The sequence below is a fragment of the Pteronotus mesoamericanus genome, unplaced genomic scaffold (assembly GCF_021234165.1).
Source record: "Pteronotus mesoamericanus isolate MK-2021 breed Mesoamerican mustached bat unplaced genomic scaffold, CSHL_Meso_final contig_116, whole genome shotgun sequence".
Classification (NCBI taxonomy): Eukaryota; Metazoa; Chordata; class Mammalia; order Chiroptera; family Mormoopidae; genus Pteronotus; species Pteronotus mesoamericanus.
Genome location: NW_026555027.1, coordinates 35009012 through 35030606, shown reverse-complemented (window position 1 = coordinate 35030606; position 21595 = coordinate 35009012). Strand labels below are relative to the sequence as shown.

Sequence of the window (21595 nt, the reverse complement as noted above, 5' to 3'; positions counted from 1 at the left end):
CAGGGATGTATATATCATTTCAAATTATTTTAGGTTTCTTCAATAAATACCCTGAAGTGGTAATGTAGTTCTATTTTTAATTTTTTAAGGAGTCTCCATAGTGCTTTCCACAGTGGGTGCACCATTCTGCAATCCTACCAACAGTGCGCAAGAGTTCCCTTTTCTCCACATCCTTGCCAACACTTGTTTGTTGACTTATTGATAATAGCAGTTCTGACAGGTGTGAGGTGGTATCTCACTGCAGTTTTAATTCGCATTTTTCTGAGGATTAGTGACTGAGCACTTTTCATATGTCTATTGGCCATCCGTATGTTCTCTATGGAATAATATCTGTTGAGGTCCTCTGCCCATTTTTTAACTGGATTGTTTGGGGATGGGGGTTGGTGTTAAGTTGTATGAGTTCTCTATAAATTTTGGATATTAATCCCTTATCTGATGTATCATTGGTAATTAACTTCTTCCATTTAGTAGGTTGTCTTTTCATTTTGTTGTTTCCCTTTTTTTGCAAACACCTTTTAGTTTGACACAGTCTCATTTGTTTAGTTATCCTTTGTTTCCCATGCAAAAAAAGACAAATACCATATGATATCACTTATCTAAAACACAAAACAAACAAACAAACAAAACCGAAACAGACTCAAAATGAGGGTTGCCAGGTGGGAGGGGGGCTTGGGGAAGCTCAATGAAAGGTGAAGGGATTAGGAAGTACAAATTGTTACTTATGCAATAGTCATGGGGATGTCAAGTAGGCATAGGGAACATAGTCAATAATATTATAATAATTATGTATGGCCCCAGGCGGGTACTAGACTTATCCAGGGGATCACTTTGTAAGGTATATAAAGGTCTAACCACTATGCTATACACCTGAAATTAATATAATATTGAATATCAAATGTAATTAAATAGAAAAAAAAGAATTACTGGGTCAAAGGTCACAGCATTTTAAGTTTCTATAGGCAAACTGCTATCTTTCAAGCAAATGAAAATAATCAACAACATTAACATTATCATAAGTTTTTAAAAGCTACTCAAGACTTTGTTATTAGTGAGGCTCTTTTCTCATTGTCATCATACCCAGCCCTTCTTTCCTGCATTGTTTCTTCTGTTTGTGTAAGCCTGCTACTTGCTCTCCTATTCTATAGAGGAAGGAAGTACCCTCAGGCCAGGAGGTGGTGAGTGGAAGTTTCAGGGAGGAAATAGTAGTCCAGGTTTTGCTAATGATCAACAACAGCATGACTTGGATAAACAATGTAACCTCTCTATCCTTTAGTTTCTTTGAAAAATGTGGTGTTCATTCCTGTTTACCCTACAGAGTTGTTTCAAGGACAGAATTTGATAATTGAAAGAGTTTTCAAAAAAAGGACCAACCATACTACATAATTATTAGATCTTAGGACTTCCATTTTGAAACTATTCTGGAAGCAGAGATAGTATGCAGAAACTTCTGAATCAAAAGGCTGCTAATTATTTTTTGAACATTAGCGACTTAAGAAAATGCCTTGTCTTCATATAATATACAGTATTGATGTCATTGCTACAAAAGTATTAATACAACAGAATCAAGGTAAATATGTAGCTCCACATTAATGAAAGGTTGAAGGTCATGTTCTTGCACTTTCATGTAAGGTCTGAATAATAGTTATCTTTAAAATGGTTTAAACTTAAGATTTTCGTTACTAATAGAAGGAACAAATTGAAGAAACAGTGTGCTCACATTTCTGAGAGCTTTTCAGAGGAAGCAGCTGTGGTTTCTTTAGACTCCCAAGTCTATTATGCAGGTTAGCAGTATATTTTATAATGAGTTCTAGACCACCTGCCTTTCTTGGGAAATTAATATCAAGATGGATTTTTTTTTTGTCTTTTTTGTCCTCAATGGCTGTGTATAAGGTTTCTCTATTTAGAGAGTTTGGGTACCCCATAAAATGTTCCTTCAATGCTGTTCAGCTATAGATGGTTATTTTTTTAAGACATTGTTTAAATGTGCTTTCAACAAATAGTTGATGAATTTTGATATAGAAACATTCACTTAATAAAAAGTCAGCAGATAATGTACATACAGTTTTATTTTAATGGCAATTAGTACCTATAATGAACAAAACAATGTTTTAAATAAATTTGATTTTAGTCTTAAACCATTGGAATTTCAAAATGTTTTAATTATATTTCTTCTTATAACCCCTACAGGAGTTTCAGGGGAGAAATCAATGGATTCAGGAAACAAAAGGAATTTGGAGAATACAGTAGATATGGTCTATCCTGATCAGCTGGTTCCAAAGATAAACACAAGCAGGAAAATGTCCTCTTTAGAAAACCCATCCAGCATCCTGGAAACGCCACAAGAAACTAAGAAAACCTGTGGAGATAAACAGGCAGAAATCACAGTTGAAAGAGTAAAAATGGCGAAGAGCATCAAAGAAAAACAAAACAATGATTTAGAGAAACTGTCCTTTAAAAGGAAGGCAGAAGGTGAAGAAAAGCCAGCCGGGAGGAAAGAGGCAAAGGTCTTGGAACTTGAGTGCCCATTGATCACCCTGCCTCTGCCTCACATCCCCTTAAAGAGCATCATGGATGTGGAGGTGAAGTTGGTCTATGTCGATGAAGAGGATGTGAGCTATGAGTTTGTGGAGGCCTTTACATCCCCTGGGATTCAGCCAACATGCCGAACGGCTGAAATAGTAGACCCTTTGCACGTACCTAATTTCAAATTTCTGCCTGAGATTGACAAATGGCTTCAGGTGGCCTTAAAGGATGCCAGCCTGTGCTACAGACAAAAGAAATACGCCGTGGCAGCAGGACAGTTCAGAACAGCACTGGAGGTATGGGATTAAAGGAAATATAAATCGGTGGGAGGAAGCTGTGAAATGAAAAGTTATGATTACATTGAGCAGCTCTGACCATACTGTAAGGAATAGTGATCATGAGGTGAAGAATACTGAATGATAGGAGGCTTATGTGGTTCCCGGTTTACATAAAGCAAATGACATATGCCTGCAAATTAAAATACCTGTGCACACTTGACATGCATAAGTCTCCCCAAACGCATACCTCATGCTTTTTCTCTGATAACAAACCTTGAAGTGAATGATAACATATATAAAAGTACAATTGGTTTTGTAATTCAGATGTATACCTATACAAGCCATAACATTTTATTACAGTGTTGGTGGGTAAAATGTAGATTCTGAAGAAATAGGGACTTAATGAGTATACAAATTGCCCTCTTTTGATGTAGTCTTAATGATTAAATGTAGCCATCTTTACTTTTTAGCATGAGCTGATAATTTATACAGGATGCTTATTAAACAAAATAACACCATTTTACTTTATCATCAAACTTCATTTTCCTTCCCAGTCCAGTGAGCTTTATGAATAATGATTTTTCTCTCTGCAAGCAGGTAAGTCAGTCAATATCTTGGTATAAAGAAATAGCCCATGGACTAAAATAAACTTGAGAATCATCACTAAAACACAAAATAGTAATAGGAAAAATTGCTTCCTCTCCTGACCTACTGAGCCTATAAAAGGATCCAAATGTGTAAGTAGAAGTCCCAGTGGCCTGGCAATGTGGGGGAAATGCATATTTCATTAACTACAAAAAAAATTCAGTGTATTTCCTATACATGCCTGGTGGCCACTGGAGATATAATGAATGAGGTAAGGCATGGTTCCTTCCCTCTAGCAGTCTGGTGAGGGAGACAAATCTGTAAACAGTGAAATAAAGATGTCTTATATGAGTAGCGATTGATCCACCATGAGACAGAGGGCATGGGCAGGAGTCAGATGTGAGATGTTTGTGATGGAGATTTAAATAGTATAATATTTCCACTGTTAAAAATATTTCCACAGGTTAAAATGACTACATCTACAATGAATTATTAATGGACAGTACTAGACAATGGTGACCCTAAATATTTAAAAAGAAACTCTAAGCACAAAAAGAGAGGCCCAAAGAGATATGAAATGATAAGGTAGAGCACAAATAGATACATCTATAAATATTTCTATCTGTAAAGGGTTATCTACACAGAAAAGAGAAGAGTGATGCATTGTGTAAAAAACACCAAAAAAAAAAAAAAAAATCGACCTATCTGCAAACCACTGAGAACCCTCCACTGTCCTTTGAGCTGAAGACCAGAAACCTCTGGCTGAGAAAAGGATATTAAAGCAAGACTTCAGGAAGCTTCTAAGAGGGCCATTTTCAGCTGATATTTTTTTTCCAGGGGGGATGGGGGCAAGGTTAAGGGTATAATTTTATAGATTAAAAAAATAATCATTTCTGCAATGAAAAAACAGAGTCATAAATAAGAAAGGATATAAACTTCAAATTAAGCCAAGGTAGAAGGATAAGAAACCTGCATTAACTGGAAGAAAATATCCAGTTTTTCCATAAAGCCAGTGTTCAAAATTGTAGAAATTGAATCAGGTTTTAATGACCCCAAAATGTAATTGTACTGAAAAATACTTGTGTTCCAACTCTCTTACGTACATCCATTCTCTACTTCTCCTCCTTCCTTCTCTCTCTCTCTCTTTTTCTCTCTCTCTCTCTCCCCCCCACTCTCTCTCTGCCCACACCCACCCCAAAGTTTTTAGGTAAGTGTTGGATGCTGACACTAATTACTGGTAATTAACAAAGGTAATTATTTTGAGACCGAAACTTAGCTTAGACATCTGGTCTAGCTTTTGTCTCATTATCTTGGGAATTAACTTTGAAATCTTACCTAGAATGTCTCTTCATAAGCCAAAGCTACTAGGAATAGAAAAGATGTTTAACCTCTTTAACCCTTTCTTCTCCTGAATTTAACTTCTCTTAAGTTTAGCTTCTTCAATACTGAATGTTCTCAGGTATTATTTAATGCACCACTCTCTTTTCCTGAAGTCCTAGCATGGTTTTGCATAAGAGAGACAAAGACAACAAAGACTGAGGCATAATGATAAGAATCACACCTGAAAGATAGACGTGTCAATGGACATTTGAGTGTGTATAAGTTAAGATTAGGTGTGGCTGCAAGTCACAGGAAAAAAAAAAAAGGAAAAACATGAGTGTCTAAAGTAAGAAAGAAGGTTCTTTTTATTTCACATAAATGTAGGTAGAGAGGTAGAGAGGGACAGTTATGGTAAGATCATCAGGCTGCCAGATTCTATTTTACTCTTAAATATGTGGTTTTGACTGCATGATCCAAAATGATAGTCCCACATTGATTCCACATTCTAGACAGGCGGAAGGGGAGAAAGAGAAGGACAGAGGCACATTGTGTCTCTATAAGCGCACTTCATAGAGGTTGCACAAACCATTTTCATTTTTTTCTTCATTGACCCACTTTTAATGTGGCCACACAAACCTCTAAGAGAGGTTGAAAAATGTTGTCTTTATTCCATATGCTCCTAACATTCAGCGGTCCTATTACTGAGGAAGAGGGTAGAAGAGACATTGAAAGATAACTAGCAACTTTCCGTTAGAATGCTTGTTACTTGGGAGGCATTGTGAAGCATACAAAATGCTTGCCAAACAGGTAGTGTAAAGGCAGCTGTTAAGACTATAGAGAAGACTGGTTGTACATAAAGTTAAAACCACAGAAAAGAAGCAGAAAAGTAAAAATTGGGAAAGACTCTGGAGATTTGTGAATATTTATTAATTAACATGATAATTCCCAGTGCATCTAATAATCCCTTTAGAAATATTCCTCTTATAGGTTTCCCTGTGCTCTTGACAAAGTATTAACTCATTTTGTTTATGTTACATAGTCACTAACCATACGTAAGTTTATGATAGTATTTTATGATGATTAACATAAAATAGTATGCAATGACTGAAAAGTCAATAGTTTAGCTTCTAAAAAACAGGAAACTTTAGTCTTTTAGGATATCAGAACACAAGAGGAATTTATTAAATGAAACTTATTTTGCTATGAAACTTATGCAAATGAAACTTATTTTGCTATGCTTTCTTTTTACTGTGTAAAGTTAAACCACTCGTGTAGGTGAGGTAAGTTCTTTGCTCTATGACCAACCCATAAATCTTTGTTACATTTTACTAAATTCAGTCATTTGCTCTAGTGTTTGTAATCACCTCAGAAGTCACACTAGTAGGGCAAACGTATAATCTGAACATAAAAACACAAAATCAAATTAAATTACATTTTCATGCCTAAATGCTATTCCCTGTAATTTTTAGAGGACAAGTATATAAATTCACCTACTATAAAAATAATAAGGGTTATCTATAAGAAACTATGTAAGACACTGTCCTCATGTGGTTGTATCTGTGTATTAGGCAATACACACTACTTTCAATAAATTGCTTAGCTGTTAGTAAAAAGGAAAAAACTAATTGATAAACATTTGCACTGCACTTTCATAGAAAGGATGATAGTTATTAATAAATATCTATAGGAAAACGTAAAGGTATGGGGATGTACTAATCAGATTTTCTTGTCACTTATAGAAAAAACACTCATTCTAAAAGAATCCTCTAAGTTTGTGGCATGCAACCTAAACAATATCATCATTTCAACCTTACTTGTAGGACTGAATTAGAATTAGATCTACATATACCCTTCAAAATTGACAGCTTCAAACAATCCCATTGAGCCAGCCAAAGAAGATAGAACACAGCTTACTCCTTACCAAATGGAACTTTCAATTAGAAATTCATCGTATAGGAACCCCTTGAAGTACTAATATATATATTTTTTAATATCTTGGTGCTTCAGTCACTGATCTGTGACGTTAGAGTAATAACTCACATTTATGGAACTCTTCCTACAGGTCAGATACTATATTTTACATCCTGGGAATGTTTACACTTATTATTGCATTTTATTCTCACAACAAGCTTATGAGATGGGACTATTATTACTCTTGTGTTACTAATGAGAAAACTAAAGAAGATAGGTTAAGTAACTTGCTGAAGGGTCAACTGCTAGAACTGAGAAGGGCAGGAGGCAAACCAGGGTAATCTGGCTCAGAGCTCACCAGCTTAACCATTCTGTTTTTGCTACTCTAATAAGTGAGAGTTTGTTGGAAATGCAGAATTTTAGACAGTGCCAGACCTGCAGAATCAGGACCTGCCTATTAACAAGATCCCAAGTTGTCCTTGTGCACATTGCAGAGTGCGAGCATGGCACTCTGTGATAGGTCAACATGGGACAGATTTGCCCTCCTATTAAAACTTTGCAGTTTGGTCTCTCATTTAAAATACTCTAGGTCCCTTGCTAATTTCATAGGAAATAATTCCCTTTTAAGCAGATTTTTTTTTCTATAACAATGGTTTAGAATTTTTGGATTTCAAGGGCCCCAAAAATTTTTTTAAAAAAGATTGAGGAGGAGGATTGCCATTGTATTTGTATTGTGCAAGAACATTCCAAAAATAACCATCTATTACCATCATTATTTCATAAAAATATGGAGCAATTTACCACCAACAAGATAGGCAGAAAGTGCATAGTCTCAAATGAAGGATTTTTAAAAATAGATTATTTTAATTTTAATTTGATGAAAAGTTGACTAAGTTTTTAAAAAAAATTTTATTTCCCTTTGAATCAGTAAAGTATCAGTCTGAGAACTAGCTTTTGGGAATCCCTGTTCTAGAGCACAGTCCATTTATGGTAAACACTAGGCACCCAGGATGATTGAACCTGCCCAGGGCCCTCTTATGAGATTACTTCTAGTGTAATGGAATTTGGTATGAGGCAGGTCCATTCGGGAGGCCATCCAAGGGGTTTTATTAAATGAAGAAGCAAAGATATCTCATTATAGGGCAGCCTCACCTATAATTGCTCTGCTGAGAATAATTCTGTAGCAGATCTCTAGGGCATAAATATATGGACATCCCAGAAAGCTTAATTTAAATGGATTTTAACACAGATAGTTCTTAGTACAACATGATCAAGAAATCAAGAGTTTGCCAAATTTTCTGAGTGCCTCAGCTATCTTTTTACACATATGTGGATTTGCATGTGGATTCGGTGTGTACTTCCTAACTCCCAGTGGGGTCCAGGCCCTTTTATTCAGGTAAACATCACAAGAGCCCTCAAGGACAGATATTATCCCCATTTTACAGATAGCAAAACTGATGCTCTAGCATGTTTGTTTGCTTGTTTGTTTGTTTGTTTTAAAAGGCTACAACATTTAGTGCCATGGCTAGTTTGTGGGAGGGCTGAAAATGAATCAACTTGCCCCAATTTTACATCTGGAAATCTTACACTATTGTTTCTCATAGCTTCAAGTGTGTAATAATTGCATAGGAATAGTGTAAAAAAAATACAGATTCTGATTGGTTAGGTCTCTGATGGGAAACCAGATGCCTCATTTCAAAAGCTTCCAAATGATATCTACTCTGCTAATCCAGGGACCAATCTGAGTAGCAAGGATTTATGCCACACCATTGGTAGGTTCACAAATGCATGCCATTGACCCTCTAACAGGTTAGGAATAAATCCTTCCATATACTATCTACCTCACACAGCCCTGGGTGGCCACGTGGATCCAGAGCTCTAAGGGACAGAGCACAAAATTTGGCATTAGATTATGTGTGTTTCACCTGGTTTCTGGTACTGAATTGATGTGTAACTTTGGAAAACTTTCTCAATCCCTCAGAACACCATTAAGTAGGAATGGTAACTAATGCCCCACAACAAGGTGCTGTCACATAGGGTTGCTTGTTGAAAATATGATGAACTCTATATTGATACACAAGTTGTCATTGTACTTCTCAAGTACCGCATTCTCTGTGCAGTGTGTATTTAACTTAAAACTTTAGCGCTCCCAAGGATTTTGCCTAATTCAGTGTTTATCATCATTCATAATTGTTTTAACCCATATTCTTTTTCCCTTTTGATTAAAATTTAAAATTTATCATCTTCCCTTAATGATATTTGAAATTCAACCAAAACAAAGGGTCAAAATAATATATTGCTTTCTACTCTATTCCCCCTTTAAGAAGCAATTATTTAAATCAAACACTATTTTGAACTGTTAACTGTGTTTGAAAAAAATATAAGCTTTCACTTTAATGCACAAATCATGCTAGAAATTATTCATTATTTTCCTTATTGTCAGGTATAAAGTGACTTGAATTCCTTATGTTCAGGATTAAACATTTAAGATTTTAACTTAATAGTTCCTATCTTTGTTTTATACAAGGACATCATAACTAATAAATATTTAATGATAAAAGAGATCGTTTTAATGCTAGCAAATTTACATAGCAGGAAAATACAAAATGGATACCTCTCAATCTCAAAAATAATAAAATTAGATATATCTCTCTAATTAAACACTAGTTAAACAAATCTCTAGAAAAGCAGGATTTGCCATTACAAGAAAAATGTATTTTAAAATCACTAACATTTACCAGCTTTTCCAGCCTGACATAGTGCTAGACACAGGGGGTACAGATACAAGTAAAATACAGTCCCTGCCCTCAAGGCACCAAAGATTAGAGGCACGGAATGCGGTCCTGCTGCCTGTGTTCCAGGACTTCATGTGCATGGTCTGGTCACGTTATTTTCTTTCTAATTTAGTGTGTTATTATTTATATCTTAAAAGATTTTTTTCTGAAATATACCCTTCAAGTAAACATAGAGAAGGACTCCGAACATTATTTCAGTATAATTTCATTAACTCCAGTGACTATTATCCCTATTCCAGGGGAATTAAAATTATTAAAAAATTTAAGCTACACAAACGAGAGTTGATTTTGCTTAAAGGAACAGAGTGTTTTTCGGGCTGAGTGTTATTCAGAAGAGATGGGGAATGGGAAGAATGTCGAAGGCGATTCCCCAATGTGACGGCCCCCTGCTATCCTGATGGCCTGGGTCCCCTGCGGCCCACCATCCGACTCAGCCGACTCCTGCTAAACCCCTCTCCCCCTCCTGCGTGTGAGCAGTCACTGACACAGCAAGGAAAAGAGCAACAATCCTTATAGGTGCTCAGCACCCATAATGTGGGAGAGCTTGTGGGATTGGAAGCAGGGAGAATCAAAAGGGGAGCAAGAATGGAGGAGGGGCAGCTAAGGGTTGCAAAGCAGGCACGGGCCATCTCAAGGAGTTCTGAGTTTCCCATAGAAGGGACATGTGGGGAAGGGGTGAGTAGGAGAATTTTCATGACGTAAGACTATGTACTATAAGTTGTATCACTGTACAAATGAAAGAAGAATTACACTTTATATAAAAACATTATGAAACTCATAGATTCTTGACATAATCATAAGCACCTAGGTGAGCTATTAAAACTATGTGGATGCCCAAATTCTCCCACCAAGAGTCTGATACAATCAATTGTCTGGATTCAGACAATGGCCATGCCTGGGGCGCTGCTATTTTTAAATTCCCAGGTTATTGTATCGAGCAGCTAACAGTTGAGAATTGCTAGCATAGGAGATGCTCATCACTTCCTTCTTTAAAATCACCTACCATTGGTGTTAGCCCACATGTGCCTTTTTAAAAGGCATTAAGAGAACTAATATATAAACATTCTAAAGCTATTTAAAAACATGAAGAAAAATGTCTGTGTTGTGAAATTTTATTCTTTAGAAATTTACACTTAAAATAATCTCATATTTACTTAAAAACCAAATTAACTAAGTGACTGCTTTCTTATTAATACTAAGAAATAGATTGTCACTAAACTCTAGTCAGTGGTTAGTATGTGTCTCTGAAATATTAAATTTGTTCTATTAGTGATGATCTCACAAATAAGTAAGCTAAAGAAGCTAAGTATGATCTTTTTCATTAGCAAGATTATTGTGAAAGTTACTGGTGGTTGTTATGGGTTTGATTCTAACAACTGTAAATGTTAGTGTAGTTTTTAAATATAGTTAACTCTGTTTACATTGTTGTGAATCAAAACCCAATCAACCTAGTCACTGAAGTCTTACACAACTTGTTATTCAAGTTGATGACTCCAAGTTGCAAGAAATATACATACTCATAAAATAGGAGTCATTAAAATATTGGATAATGTTACCCAAAATTTCTCTAACTATCCAACGTTTTAAAATTACTTAAATTTATCCAGAGCCAGATGAAGTTCAAAACAGCAGTCCTCTCTCTTTTCTTACCCCCTTTCCAGCCTTCATACACAGAATAGCGTGATATTTAAACAGACTCTCTAGGTACTGAGTAGATGAGATCCACTTGAATTTGTTCAAAAAAAATGTAAAAGTGAGGTGTGGTTTCTCTTTTGATTTAGATGGTCTATATCAAATAATTACTAGTGTAATTCTTCTGTTGCCTCATTAACATTCACTAAAATGCAGAAGACTTTGTTTTTACCTGGGACTTGATTCTCTTCCTGTCAGAATAGAAGCAGTTAGGCAGCAGATAACTTTTTTAAAAAGGGAAATTTTTATTGCACTGTCTCAGTGTGGTTCCCTTATTTTGTAGCAATTGTTATGACTACCTAGAACACTGGATTCATACATACTTAAGTGCCACTACCAAAGTGTATTTTATATCCAGAAATAAGTAACTTCTGGAGTACGTGTCTTAGTCTGTGATGATGGTGATGATAATGATGATGATGGTGATGCTACTAACCTATGAACAATTAATCACTGGGTTTTGTGGGGTACGTTATATCAAGAAATCAACCACAAATTGTTAAGTTACCACTTTCTCATTAGTTTCTAACAACATGTTGAGTAAAGTGGGGGTAACAGCACAGTATGTGGCAGGGCTTTGGTTCTCAAAGAATAACTCAAGCTATAAACAAAAGTGTTGCAAGTATATAGCAATTCAGAATCTATCAAATGTCAATGATGGTTCACGGCTTTGTAGAATGAAGGATGGGAGGGGTTGAAGGAGTTTTTGATACGCATTCATCAGTATGAACTCTGAGGCATGCCCTTCATCTATGTTAACTCCTTTAATCCTCTCAGTAACCCAGTGGTTTAGGAACTATTATTATTTTCTGTTAAAGAGGTAAACATGCATAATGCACTCATGAGATTGATGAGACGATTTGGGGTGAATTTAGGGATTTGACATCAAAAATAAATAGCTGATTAGAAAAGTGGAGTGGCTAGAGAGGAGTGAAAATAAGTAGGAGATGTGAGAGGAACATTACCAGCAGGATGGAGAACTGGAGGAAGAAGGATGAAACAAAACGACAACAAAGAGATGGGTGGGCCAAAGGAAAGTATTATTATTAAATAAGGGCAGGTTAATTAAAGCCAGATTCCAAGTGGTCTTAAAAACAGGGTAAAGGAAATTTATATTGAAGGTAATAGAAGGCATTCTTGGATAGGAAATTAATAATGTAAAAAAAAAAAAGGAATAATTGAGAACCAATGACGGAAGTATTGAATAGTTACTCAATACCATGCTGGTTATTATGGGGGTTACAAGAAAGTATAAGATTTAAACCCTCAAATTATAGCTCCTTATCTTTCCTTATGTTACATCTGAAATATAAGTATACTTTTTTCTATGGTAGACATTTTATTTGCCATAACCCAAGTGTTGATTTTAGAAAAAAATAGCCAGAGGGATGAGAGTCTGAGGGAACCAGAAAGAGAAAACTCTAAGGTAAAACAAGAAAGAGGTAGCTGTTGCCATGGTAGAAAGTACAGGGCAGAATGGGGAGGAATGAAGCTGGAAGAGCTGGCAGGTTCTCAGAGGGCCATGCCTGGTTGTCACAACCATAAACATTTTCTAGCAGGCAATAGGAGGAGGCCTTCCAAGAGAATTAATATGGCAAATGGTAGAGTAAGATTTTTGGTTTTGCTATATCACTCTATTGTATATAGAGAGCAAAAATAAAGCTCAATCTCTGGGTTATAACCTATTACAGGGGTGTGAAATCAACTAACGTGTTGTGACCAGCATTGTGTTTAATTGAAATCTAGAATGGAATGAAATGGAATGGAATGGAATGGAATGGAATGAAATAATAGAATAGAATAGAATAGAATAGAATAGAATAGAATAGAACAGAATAGATTACAATCCAATAGAAAATATGAGGTCATAGAATATTGGAAGATACATTCTACTTTGTGAAAACATGTTTCTATTATGTATTCAGGTATATCTATATCTATCTATAGATAGAAATATAAAGAGAAGGGAGAGAAATTAATTATGTGTGCTCTCTAAATTTGCGTGGGCATGTTTGTGTGCTTGGAACAAAATATATATATATTTACTATAGAGTGTGGTAAAAATATTTGAAAGCCTCTGGTTTAGAAGCAGATTTAAAAGGGAAGTACTGGAGACCAGTAGGAGGGTGATACCTGTGATAATCTAGGTGAGAAACCTAAAGGGAAGAACCAGTATAATGAGGAGAAACCAAATTTAAGGAGGAAAGGAAGGAGGGAGGAAGAGAAAGAAGAAAAATTGTCACACTTTGGTGACAGGTGAGAGACAAAGAAGCATTCTTAAATTTCAAAGTGCCACCAACTCAGAAACATGAGCACATTTAGAGGTAAAGTGGGTGAATGCACCTTTGGCTGTGTTTTGTGTGACAGCTGATGGCAAGCTCATTAGAGTAGTGTATTTGTTGGCCAGAGCCATGTAGGAAGCATAGGGAAGACTTTACGACCAAAAATAGACACTGATGAATCATTCATACCTGAAGTGTAGTAAGAAAGAGAGATGAGGAAAGAATTCTGGAGAATGTGAACAATTAAGAAAAAACTACCTTTTGAATTAAGAAATGATGAGACTAAGTTAAGAGGAAACTCTAAGAAGTAACTCCTTATGGACTGGAGGCTTGGAGGAAATAGCTAGTTAGAGAATTTCTAGAGGTAGTGCTCAGAGTGAAAAAACAATCTGTTTGGCTGTCAAAGGTCTATAGATAGAATAATTTAAATGGTTATTTCTGCAACTCAACTAGGAAGCTTTGCTTCCTCAAAAATGAATCAGGACACACTTTAGTTTAGCAAGCCCGCAGATGAAATAGTTTGAACATGAAAAATTTGTCTAGCCATGTTCACAAATCCCATGTTTAGGATGTGGACTAAAATTTAGCACAATTTGTACCTTGAAATGACACACACTGGTACAATTAGTCTTTGTACTCATTATATGGTTGAGCATGGGATACAACCCCAGTGACCTCTGTTAAAAGAATAAACAATAATCTAAAACACTTGACTTGATTGCTTGTTATCAAGGAAAAACTGGGTTTGTAGGACATAGCCTTTCTGAACAAAGCCAACTGCCAGAAACGGAGGTGGGATTGGAAAGAAGTGGGCACAGTGTCAAAAATGTTTACTTTGAAAACAAGAAGAAAATGAGACAGTAGTTTAAGGCAAATGTAGAGTGATGGGCTTATTTTCACTTTTTAAAAGAACATGAACCCTGGACATGATTATATTGAAAATGTCCAGAGAGAGGGAGAATAAAGGTAATGAAAAGGAGATTGACTCTGTGAGATCCCCCAAAGTGTGACAGGGTCGGGGTCTGGAGACAGAAGGAAAGTTCAGTTTGATCTCATGGAAACCTAGTCCACTGAGATAGGAAAGGAGAATTTTTGTGGGTAGAGGGTAAATTGAGAGAATTCTTAGCTTAGATTTTTTTTAATTGAGTTGGAAGCATTTTAGGAATTTGAGACTTGAAACCGAACTCTGGGCAGACAACAGAGACAAATGAGACAAGAGCTAAATGGGATTTGTGCAAAAGATTTGGAGCCTCTCTAAGGAGAGAGACTGGGAATCTGTAAAGGTAACAGACTGCAAAGTTACACGATTTTCTACAGTGTCCCTGAAAATCCAAAAGTTTTGATTGACTCAGACTTGAGTTTCGATGAGAAGGATGAGAGGGCAAAACTACTGTCTTTAATGTGGAAAGAATGGTTAAAACGGTTGACCATGATCTGGGCTGGGTAGGAAAGGACAGAAAGGAGCTGTCAGACCGAGATACGTAGCGCTTCAGCGGTTGAAGGTTAAAGGGTGGGGGAAAAGGGAGTGAAAGAGCTGAAAGGCTAAGTTAGATCAAAAAGAAGTACTGGAGTATAAAATTTGAGATGTTAAGTTCCATGGGATTGGGTTGCTAAATTAGGAAAATTGAGGAGTTGAGGAGTTAAAAAAAGGAAAAAAGTGAGAGGCCAGGATGTTAGTAGATGACCGCTGAATCATCTGGAGCTGGATGTCTGAAGTCACTCAGGATGATCCTGGGACAAAGAGCAAAGAGGAACCTTAACCTAGGTGTCAACTTTTAGTAAATGTGGGGAAATATCAGGACTGTGGAAATTGACAGAGTTAGGGTAAAATAGCTAGGTGACACAGCATTCTGCAGTACAGTGCCAAGGGACAGGAAGGACAGAAACCTGTGCCTGACAGAGGCTATAAGGATCATGGGCTCCTTGGAGGCTCAGCTTAAATTGAAGAATGTGGACAGAATATTCAACCTCTTGGTTGATTAACTGAATGTGGTAACCGGTTTACAATGGGAAGGTTGCATAGTGATAGTGGCAGCAGTAGAGGAGGGTCAGATTTCAGAGGGGAAGCCGCAGAGCACAATAAGAATGAGATTTGGGGAGTGTTTCATTCAAAGAGAGGTTGAAACTTGCTGCGGCTGCACGGACCCATTATCCCTCTTCCCCATTCTGACCGGTCAATGGTCTACATGCGGGTCACGTGTAACCCACTCATGCTCAGTCTTCTTGGAAAGCTCAGCAAGCCTTAGTAGGAAGTCAGAAAAGGGGAAAGAGGTGTCCATGGACAGTGAAGTGTAGAATACTTTTTTTCTTTTTTTGTTACTGTGTCCTTTTTTCCTATGTATATGCAGCACTAATCAAAAAGCAGTAAGGGTTATTACAATTATGTACACTGATACAATGATAAATTGCTTTTATAATACACCTTTAAAGTTTGTGAGCAAGGTTGTTTGTATATTTTGGCATGTCCATTTATATTTATTGGATTTTTTCCTTGTTTTTGGTATTTGAAATATTACTGAATAATTGTTTATGACTATTTAGGAGGAAACATATCTATACATATAGTGGTAATCACATCTTTTTAATGAAAAAAAGTCATCCTAATTTACCTTGAGTGTTTTAAAAATTAATTTAAAATATTGATAAATTTGAATTCTCAAGTGCTTTGTTAGCATACTGTGTATGTATGTGTGCTGTTTGTGTGCTCTGTACTTTTAGGACACTATATTTGGGATGTGTCCTAGAGCCAGGTTTTAGATAAGGGGACAATTATTTATTGATATGAAAAGTTGTTTACACAACAAATAATTTTTTTAAAGATTTATTTATTTTTAGAGAGAGGGGAAGGGAGGGAGAATGAGAGGGAGAGAAACATCAGTGTGTGGTTACCTCTTGCATGTCCCCCACCGAGGACCTGGCCTGCAACTCAGGCATGTGCCCTGACTGGGAATCAAACCAGCAACCATTTGGTTCACAGGCTGATGCTCAATCCACTGAGCCACACCAGCCAGGGCAAACTTTTTAAAATACCGAGCAAAACAATGAGAAATAAAAATTAAGAAAATAATTATTATTCACACTAACTGATGCCCTCTTAAGATGTGAATGTGGACAGCTGGTAACTTCATATCAGTTAGTTCTTTTGTTTTTATTTTAATCATTTTATAACTTTAAAAGTTCACTCAGCAATGAACCAAAATAAGACACCCAAAATAGTTTAAAGCAGCCCAAACCTAATACTAATCTCAAATCAGGAATGAACAGATTACCCTACAATTTATATGGGTTATGGGAACAGCAATCTATCAATAGTAGCCACTTAAGCAAAAGAATTAAGTAAAATATTATGCTCTCTAACACTGAGAACATATGTCATCTTAGAGTGCAGGAAGCTATCGCTGACACTAAGGGGCCTGCTCAGCATTTCTGGCTCAGAGAGAGTTTTTTTCACGGATACTTTAAAATTGAGTTATTGTATATTTCCCTCCATGCCAGTGTCATGAACGCTGAGGGTGCATTCTAAAGCAGGTCCTACCTGCTGAGTGATGGATTTAGGCAGAGTTCTCAGAGGGGGCGTCCAGAGAATAGGATCTTACACATGGGGATATCCTTTTAATGCATTACACGTTGCTGCCGCCACCACTTGTTAATGTAGGCTGTCAAAGGGGAATATGAAAAAAAATGAAAACAACAGCCAAAAGACTTAGCTGAAGCTAGAGAGAGGTGTAGGTGGCTGTGATAGGTTTTTGACCTCCACTTGAGTACATCCTGGTGACAGTAACAAGCACAGTGGAATCCTCAGCCCACTCATCAGCTCACCCACACACAACGTGACTTTCACAAGTAGGAGCTGTTCTGTGCCACTTACTGATTTTGTTTTATATATTTAAATGCATCATTTATTTTTATTTAGGTAATATATTCACACAGCTCAAAATTCAAGAGGTACAAAGTTGTGTGCATTAAAAAGTCTCCTCTCCACCCCAATCCTGCAGCCACCCAGTTTCCCTCTAAATGGGCAACCACTGTTTATCTTTTAAGTTGATAAATATAAGCAGTATGGTAGTATACAATAATCTTTTTGTGACTCAATTTTTTTCATCTAAGTACATATTAGAGGCTATTCTCTAGCAATGTATATCACATTTTTCCTCTTTATTATTGCATAAAATTCTATGATATTAAAGATATATAGTCTCCATTGATGAACATTTGGGATGTTTTTGGTATTTTTTCCTTGGAAATAGTACTGCACTTAATAGCCTGTATACATGTCATTTTTCACAAATGCAGACATATCCTTAAATTAGAATCCAAGAGTTTGCACATTTAAAACCTTAATAGTTATTTACCAAGTTACAGTCCCATCAGCTATGTATGAGAACTTATTTTTTTTGCTCTCACCAAACCAGTATATTATCAGAGTGTTTTAATCTTTTCCAAAATAATAGGTAAAAAAATCAGAGTATAAGACAGATTTGCATTTCTCTTATTATGAATAAGTTCAGCATCTTTTCCTATGTTTTAAGTCATTAACATTTTGCTTTTCTGTATATTTTTATTTCCATGTTTATTATTTCACCCCAAGTTTCTAATGAGTTGTTTGTGGTTTTCTTAGGAGTATAGTGGTTTTAAACAAGTCTGAAAAGTTCCCTTGGGGCAAATAAGTTTTGTTCTTTATAATTCTGGCAAATTTCTGCAGAGTAGAAGAAAACTTCCCTTTTTAATTTGTGTTGGATTATAAACTTGTAATAAAATCCAATTACCATCCTTAAGTAGCACCAGGACTGACCTGAGTAGCCATTCTTTACGGTGTGACATAAACGTCTCTAAAATGAAGTGCATGCTTATATTTTTAAGAAATGGGATAGTAATTAAGCAAAAACATTTAGAAAAAATATTCCTAGTCTATAAAAATCAGAAAGGCTTTCATTAGTTGTAAAGTTCTTGTACAAAAGCATTATTTCTTATATATTGGGAGACTGTAAAATCTTTGGCAATTTAGGAATTATTATTTGAGATTATAATATTTTAGATTTTAGTATTGTTTCTAGTGTACCAAGTCTAGCACTGTCATTTCTCCTAGGAAATCCTGAGAGGAAAAATGTGGTAGATGTTAACAACTAGCTAAAGGTAGATTTCACCTGAACTGTTCCTCTAATAATATGTTTCATAGGTAGCCTATAGTAGCACAGTTATATTAATTCTGGGTGAATTTTTCCTTGTTAAGTTTTGTTGTAAGTGCTGCATTTTAATTATTGTCTGGTATAAACTATTGATTTCAAATAGGAAAATTATTTGATTCCTCCTACTACGTATTTACTATAGAACAAGAAATATAAAGACTGTCAATAATGGTTAAGTCAACCATGATACGCAATTTAGAATTCTCTCTGACTGCTGGCAGTGATTTGACAGAAAGGCTGTTTTTCTTCCATGGCATCAGAAGATCAATGCTGAACTTTGAGTATCAATTGTCTTCAGTAATGCTGTTTTTTTAAATCTAAGATTTATAGATAGATTATAGATACACAGGTACATTTTACAGTTCTTTTTATTCATTCTTCATCTCTAGGATATAAAAGAAAACAGAAATATGGGGGGTTTTTTCCACTTTCATACACATACACACACACACACACACACACACACACACACACACACACACACACAGAGCTTTCTATCATTGTCCTGAAATCACTTCCATTCAAATACTTGGAAGCATGGTCTTAACTGTGGTTCACTTTGTTGTTTGTGTACTTCAGTCAAGATTTATTATGTCATTAGTGTGTGCCAGCAGTTTTCTTACTATACCTCCTTCAGTTCTCGCATCCACCCAAAGAAGTAGGATTATCATTATTCCCATTTTGCAGGTAAGGAAACTAAGGCTCTGGGTAGTCAAATAATTTGCTTAAGATCATCCTATCAGTGAAAAGCACAGTTACAGCTTGAACTCAGGAACCATGTGTACGCTTCCAAACACATGGTAACTATAACCACTCGAATACTGCGTACTTGGCAGCGGAGCCCTTTTTCTAATAAAATCTTATGGAGAACCATGAGTGGTAGTCAAAATATTTTATAATCAACATAGCCAAATCACTGAACGATCATTAAAAGGGCACACACTAATCTGAACAGATGCCTACAGCCAATGGCTGATTATGAGCTCAATATATTTAGAAAGATAAAATGAAGCAGTTCTGAAGCTACCGTAGAGGAGTGTGACTCACCCTGTGGCCTGCCCATCACACTCTTCTCGTAGAAGCTCATTCTATTGTTCTTTGTCCTTCCAACTTCCACCTTACAGACACTGGGGTTTGATATTAAAAGGCAAACATAATCCCTCATAAAGTCTCATTCTGTTTGTATTACTTCATAATCTAATATGAGATCCTGTTGTTCTTATTTGTACTCCTCCTAAGTGATTGGAAATAAAGACATAGATTCATTCAGATCCCTTTAAAATATCTTTTGACTAGACCTGCTTCTAATTTTTCTAGTATCATTTCATAGGGAAACCTGTCTTTGTACATTTTGGCATACACCTGCTATAAAATATATGTCTGTTCTTTATGGTCATTTACTGAGTGTTCACAACTATATGCTTACAATTTCCCATTGGACCAAAATTACTTTCTTTTTTAAACTGTTATGGAGAGAATATAATGACCAAAACAGGACTTGGCTTTAAATACATATGATTCACTTAAATAAGTAGTTACGAGGTAAACTTCACAGTGGGAAGACAACCCTTGGATGTCGCTCTTACTGTGAGAAAAAACAGACAAAATCTAGAGGAAGGAGTTGAGGACAATCCTAGCAATTGTGAAAATGTGTATTGAGGCCTCAGCACAATAGTAATTGAACCAATTAGTATTTCAATTTCTCTTATTCCAGAAAGTAGTTGTGGTGGCTTTCTATACAAAGAAACATAGCTAAAATAAGAGCAAAGGAACACATGTCAACAAGGAAATCAAATAGAAAAGGGGCGGAGAAAGTAAGATGGGAAAGAGGAAATTGAGTAAATCAGAAAGCCTATTCTGTACTCCCTGGTACTCCAAATGAGCACAAAGTGGTATTTTGTGCTTCCTAGGAGCCAAGGAGAACAGAAAAATGGAATTCATTTCCCTAGCTCACATTTACTGATTTTAAATAGTACTGATTCATAAAAAGATAAGTCTTTTTATTACTATTGAAACTTTAAAAAACATTTGCTACATAGGAATCTATAAAAAGAGTATCAGTATCTTTTGAGGTCACTGATTTGAGGGTATAAATATAATTTTAGGAGCATGCTATATGCAGAAGCAATGGCTCTGTTTTTCTCTCAAATGCATAACTTTTTATCTTGAGGTGTTTGCATGGAGAATATTATCTTAATGCTTATAGTACCATCATACACATATTAATCTCTTGGAGATTTTTATTTCCTAATTCATGACGTTCAGCATGTTTTTATTACATGCCTGTTCTGTGCCAGACACTGTGTTAGGCTCTGGGGACGTAATCCAGAATAGTCACATTCTCCCCCTTTATGAGGATTCTAGCACAGAAATGAAAATAAAATGTGGTGTATGTTCCAGTGAGGGAAGAGTAAGATGCTATGACAGTACATGATGTTTGACAGCACCTAGAGCTGTGGTTCCTAGATTGTATTATATCATGAATCAGTACTTTTTTTTTTAAATGGGGATCAACACCAGTTGCCAACATTTTATTCACCAAGAAAAAATATTTAAAAGAGAAAAAAGGAGGAACAACTGCCTCCTAACAGACAATTTCATTTGAAGGACAATTTTTTTAAAGATTTTATTTACTTATTTTTAGAGAGAGGAGAAAGGAGGGAGAAAGAGAAGGAGAGAACATCAATGTGTGGTTACTTCTCCCATGCCCTGTCATGGGGACCTGGCCCACAACCCAGGCACATGTCCTGACTGGGAACCAAACCAGTGATCCTTTGGTTTGTAGTCTGGCACTCAATCCACTGAGCCATACCAGCCAGGGCTGAAGGACAATTTAAGTTAGAAATATAGGAAAATGTAGTCTTAGAATGAAGAGTGGACTTTTACCAAAAAGACAATAGACAAAAATAATCATCAATCTTAATCCAAAATATATGTAATGTTTTAGCTGCAGAAAAATTACAAAAGAACTTGATTTTAATTACAATATGTAGAAAGTGCTACAAAAAGTATAGTATTATGTA

General features: G+C 36.0%; 1 protein-coding gene across 1 annotated transcript in view; it reads left to right on the top strand.

Moving 5' to 3' along the window:
* The first annotated feature begins 2207 nt into the window (after positions 1–2207).
* SPATA16 (spermatogenesis associated 16) overlaps positions 2208–21595 on the top strand; it is a 182005-nt gene continuing 162617 nt past the window's right edge. Inside the window, exon 1 of the mRNA XM_054577053.1 lies at positions 2208–2819. Coding sequence (XP_054433028.1) covers positions 2208–2819 — 612 coding nt within the window. The remainder of the gene's footprint in view (positions 2820–21595) is intronic.